This window comes from Rutilus rutilus (assembly GCF_951802725.1).
Source record: "Rutilus rutilus genome assembly, chromosome: 12".
Classification (NCBI taxonomy): Eukaryota; Metazoa; Chordata; class Actinopteri; order Cypriniformes; family Leuciscidae; genus Rutilus; species Rutilus rutilus.
The window spans coordinates 38,303,622-38,309,462 of record NC_140217.1 but is presented as its reverse complement, the minus strand read 5'-3'; the positions used below and the strand labels follow the sequence as shown (position 1 = coordinate 38,309,462).

At 37.5% G+C, this 5,841-nt stretch overlaps 1 protein-coding gene across 1 annotated transcript; it reads left to right on the top strand.

Annotated features, from left to right (window-relative positions):
- On the top strand, window positions 1-4,741 carry LOC311301250 (adenosine receptor A3-like; the record flags this gene model as incomplete). The annotated part of the gene is made up of 2 exons (XM_084426223.1): window positions 1-332; window positions 1,745-4,741. 2 exons carry the CDS (start codon window positions 1-3, stop codon window positions 2,424-2,426), a joined length of 1,014 nt encoding a protein of 337 aa, XP_084282349.1. The 3' UTR covers window positions 2,427-4,741.
- Between the last annotated feature and the right edge of the window lie 1,100 nt (window positions 4,742-5,841).

Genomic DNA, 5,841 nt, shown 5'->3' with positions numbered 1-5,841 from the left:
ATGGCTGATGGTGAGAAGGTGATCTATACCTCTGTGGAGGTGCTCATCGCTGTGGGATGCTGTCTGGGGAACGTGCTGGTGATCTGGGCCGTGTGGTCGTGTCGATCCCTGAGTCAGACCACGTTCTGCTTCATTGTGTCGCTGGCGCTGGCTGATTTTCTGGTGGGGATGATTGCTGTGCCTTTCGCAGTGATAGTTGATGGACGGTTGAAGACTAGTTTCCACTGCTGCCTCTTCATCAGCTGTGTGGTCATTGTGTTGACCCAGGCCTCCGTTCACTCCTTGTTGGCCATCGCTGTGGACCGATACCTGCGGGTTTATAAGCCTCTCAGGTTTGAACTTTTAACAGTCGTGTTGCTTCATATTGAGAGCCAAACTGATCAAGCTTACTGATAAGGAGGAAATCAAACTTGAGCGTTTCTCAGAGATGATGCACACTTATTTTTATCATACTGAATAACATGCAACCTGAAAAAATAACTTCTTTAGATGCGAAATGGACTGCATTTGCACGTGTGTGTTAATGTTAAGAATTTATTTATTATATAATTTGCAATGAAAATAGCTCGCTCTGCCTCTAAAAAACGACGTTCTGTTTTGCCTGACATCATCATGTTGGCATTGACCAACACAGAAAACTACTGTAGCAAACATAGAGCTGGCGAAGATATTCCTCAATAAGGAAAATTGGAGCACTTGTGGTTGTGTTTTAGACATTTTGCTCCCGAATGCTTCCAGAATGTGACATTAAAGGTTTAGTTCACCCAAAAATTACAATTCTGTCATCATTTATTCACCCTCATGTCGTTCCAAACCCGTAAGACTATCGTTCATCTTCGGAACACAGATGAAGATCTTTTTGATAGAGATAGAGATTTCTGTCCCTCCATTGACATCTACGCAACTACCACAACGCGTCAAAAAGCTCATAAAGAGATTATAAAACAAATCCATATGAATTGAGCGGTTTAGTCCAAATTTTCTGAAGAGACTCAATCACTTTATATGATGAACAGTTTTAATTTAGGATTTAATTTACAAATAAAAACTTTTGACTAATTTTCATTTTTGGGTGAACTATTCCTTTAAATAGGGTTCACTGAACAAATGAAGTAAAACATGAAATCATAATTCCGATTTACTTTTATAATATGATTTTTAAGTATTGAAATAATGCACTTTTCATGATGTAATTAATTGCCAAATATATACTTTTAGTCAACAAGGGTGCAAAAATATAAAACTTTTTTCAACATTGATAATAATCTGAAATGTTTCTTGAGCATCATATCTTCATCATATTAAAATGATTTCTGAAGGATCATGTGACATTGAAGACTGGATTAAGGATGCTGAAAATACAGCCTTGCCATCAGAGGAATATATATATATTTTTTTTTAATCATATTCAAATATAAAACAGTTATCATTCATTGTTTGTTCATGTTATTTCACAGTGCATTAACTAACGTTAAAAAATTAAAAAACTTATTCAAACAATGTATTAGTAAATGATGAAATTAACATTAACCAAGATTAATAAATGCTTTAAAAGTTTTGTTCATTCTTAGTTCATGTTAACTAAAGTTGTTAACTAACATTAACTGATGAAACCTACTGTAAAGTATTACCAAAACAACTTACCAAACCCAAACTTTTGAAAGGCAATGTGTATATATATGTACATACATACATACACAGTACCGTTGAAGATATATAAAGATAATTTCTCATTGATTTTCAGGTACAGAGGATCAGTCAAAAAGCAGCATTTGTGGGCCGCGGTCACTGTATGTTGGCTCTCTGCTTCTATACTAGGCTTCATGCCCATGTTCGGATGGCACAACAAAGACCCCACAACAAGAGAAAACTCTACTATTACATGTCATTTCACCACGGTTATATCTATGTCATACATGGTCAACTTCAATTTCCTCGCTTGCATCCTACCACCCACCATCATCATGATGGCCCTGTACTTGTTACTCTTCAATATGATATCCAAACAGCTGAGAAAGGAGGTCGGGCGCCCTGTGGAGTCCAGGTCGTTTTACCGTAAGGAGCGGAGACTGGCCAATTCTCTGGCTTTGGTGCTGGTTCTGTTTGCCGTTTGTTGGCTCCCGCTGCACATAATGAACACGCTTGATTATTACAAAATTGTCAAAGTGCCCACTGTCGCCATTCACATCTGCATCCTCCTCTCTCACGCCAACTCCGCAGTTAACCCCATAGTGTACGCTTTTAAGGTCCCTAAGATTAAGAAGGCATATAAAAGCATCTTGACGAAGATGACAAACACAGAGCAGAAGGAAGATCAGAGCAGTCAGACTTTGGAAAATAATGCCAGCAGCTACTCAAACAGCATCGTCAGGTGTACCATGAAAATAAACCCACAGGTGGTTTTAGCCACCAATCAGAACGGTTAGCATGAGTCTGTTCTCACGCACAAGAAGTAGAGAGACCAGGGCTAGAATTACACAGACAAAAGTTAAATTATACAAATGGACTGCCGCTTTTGCATAGCTTGTGCTTGCTATTACTTTTTTTTTTTTTTTTTTTTTCTATCTGGCAGCTCCAGTAAGATATATCTTGAACTCTGTCTTGGGAACTGTTGTATAGGCCTTAATTAAACAATTTAATAATCAATTAAAAAGGAATTTATAATTGTATGATATTACGCTGTACCCACATTGGACCAGTGGTTTGGAAAATAGATGGATGGAAAATGGATGGAAACTGAATTTCAGGAGGTAGAACAGGTCTATTATTACAATCAAAATCACAGTTTACACGTCTTGTTAAAACTGCAATGGGTGTAAGAGAGTACACATCACTTAAATTAAATTATGAGTCATTGGTTCTTAAGAATGCACAGACAATAGTGAGTGATTTAAGCCATGTTTTATTTCCAATGTATCAACTTCTGCCATTAGGGAAGCGTTATAGAGTCCCACTTTGTAAAATCATTTATTCCTGTATCTATTAATAATTTAAATAGTAAGATGTGGTCATTGTTATCAATTCTTTTTAATGTTTTAATTATTATTATTTTGTTTATTTTTTCCCAGCTTTAAAAAAACATCAAATAAATTCTTGTCACTGGAAATAAAGACAAATTTTGTATTTTTTTGTCTTGACTATTTCTGTTAACAATTTATGTAAAGAGGAAATATAGAGGCTATATTTATATTTAGAGCTATAAAAAAAACGTTCACACCTAGCCTACATATCTCTTCCGGAAAAAGACAAATTTTGTGGTTTTAGATGTTCAACCTATTTTTTTAATCAGTAAAGATTTCTCTTTTTTTTTTCGTTAACAAGATTGCATTGCATGTTGATATAGTTTAGTCTTGTCTTAATCATGAAAAAAAGGTTGTTGATTTTTTCATTATTGATTTTCATAATTTCATCAAAGAAATTAAAACTAGTTTTTGAGACTGTTACAGAAAGATTTGTACCTTCATAATGAAGCTTTACAAACATAATGTACTGTACACACATGTCAACAGATTTTTAAATATGGGGGTTTTTTTGTACAATGAAAGTTAATGGAGCCTCATGTTATTTTGAGCCCATTTGTATTATACGGGTATCTATCAAAATATCTTCTTTATGCTAGATACTATTACTTGGGGTTACTATAAACATTTGGGAACTCTATAATTACAATTAATTAGATTTAGTTGTAATCCATGCATACATTTATCCCATGCATGTGCTGAAGTTGAGTAGCAAATATGGCCAAGACAAAAAAGCTCTTACAAAAGCCCAGAGAAGTGTCACGGTTTATGAATTCGCTGTCTCCTTTCTCGTCTAGTGTTGTGTGTGTGTGTGTGTGTGTGTGTGCGTGCGTGTGGGCGGGGTCGCTGATCACTGCCGCTGATTAACACACCAGCTGCGTCTGATCAGCACGCCAGCTGCAGCTGATCAGCGAACCCTACTTAGTCCCTCGGTTGTCACCTTGTCTTTGTCAGAGCGTTGTGGATGTTCCCGTGTGCTTCTGCCTGTCTCCAGTTCCCGTGTGTCGTTCGTTTCCTGCACTCCTGTCATTCACGCCGTCTACTTCCTGGTCTCCGGTCTCCGATCCATCTCCGTTTTCCCCGGACTGCTATCGTCATCGTAGTCATCGTAATCTTCATCATCGTCACCGGAGAGATCAGGTTTGTCCTCAGCGTCCCTGTGCTGCCATACCGGGCTACAACTCATCATCACTCTCTCTCTATCTGACCAGCTCTCTAACAAACATTTTACTTGCACTTGAATCCTCTGGTTATTATCCTGACAAGAAGGCTATGGCTACAAGAACATCTATAGGACACTAAAAGTTCCTAGAGACACAGCTGGCGGCATTGTTTTTAAGTTTAAAATGTATTGTACCATAGAAAACCTTCCAGGGAACTTTTTTTTTTTTTGGACCCATGGATCAGAAGTATGTCTGACATAAAAAAGGATTGACTTCTGACCAGAAAAACACTGTCTTCACGGTCAAGTCAGTGATCCCAAATTTGCCAAAGCTTTGTTCAAGGATCAGTCCTGAAAATGTCCTTAAATCTTTGAGGTTTGAAGAAAAGTGGCAGAACAGAAACCAAAGAATATCATTGAGCTGGAAGCTTTTGCACACAAGGAATGGCCTTTAAAATGTATTTTTGTAAATGGATGTTTATAGCCAGTTTGACTTTTTGAACTCCGTAACATTATGTTCTCAGAATCACTCAGTTGTGTAATAAATTGTCAATGGTTTTCTGATGGCTTAGTGTGTTTTCCTACAATTTTGATCACAAACCAGAATGTCCTGCAGGTCAGAGGGGTTTGATAATTTAAGTGTAAGAAATTCAGTTTGGCTATTTATAATTATCATAGTGGTTACAGCCCTGCTGTGCCCGTCTGGATGAAAAGGTTTGAGGTTGGTTTTGTGGGGGGTGTGCATTATAAGTGGGAACTGTTTCATAGAAACCAAGAAGTCTGAGATCAAATGAGAATTGCTTAATCCTATTTTTGGTTCCCGGAAAATCGCAAAAGTCACATTTCATTTGCATAGTCATAAAAACATGAATCAAAACTAAACAAATGGACATGTTTTTCTTAAAGTGCACTACTGAATCATGCTTAATAAAACCAAGAACATGCACTTAAGAAAAATGTAAATAGGGTCAGTTTTGATTACTCTACATTTTGCTTGAAGGAACAACAGCGATTGTTTGCAAAAAAAAAAAACAATCACTGTTGTTTCTAGACTATTGGCAACTTGCCTCTTGCAAAAACAAAAAACAACTTCCTGCTGTACTAGACACGAGATTAGCCACAATTTGATGCCACACGACCACAGTGGTACAAACAGAGATATTAGAGCACTTCAAATTTATAGATACAACATACTTCCAGAAACTGATATTTCATATACGTACAGTACTGTTCAAAATGTCAGTTCAAAATATATTTATGTTTTTGAAAGAAGTCTCTTATGCTCACCCACATTCATACATTTGATGCATTCAAAAATAGAGTAAAAATTGTATGTTTTTTACAAGAAAGGGGGGGGGGGCACATACAATTTGTTCTCTTTACAAATTGTAAAGAGAAGAGAGCTCTGTGAAGGAAGCAAATATACCATCCTTGTATAGGTCCTTAACGCAGATGATGCCAGTAATGTGCCAGGCCCTGAATGCCAAATCTGACCTCGAGGGAGTAAAGACATGGTTTTGGAGCAATGGTGTCAAGACAGAGGGACCCTGTAAACCTCAGCCTTTCCTGATCTGACTCCAGATCTTAAGCGAGAGGGAAACAATCGGGCATGTGCCCGCAGACTGAAGGCAAAGGGAGTTGGGAGCAGAGGGCTGACCG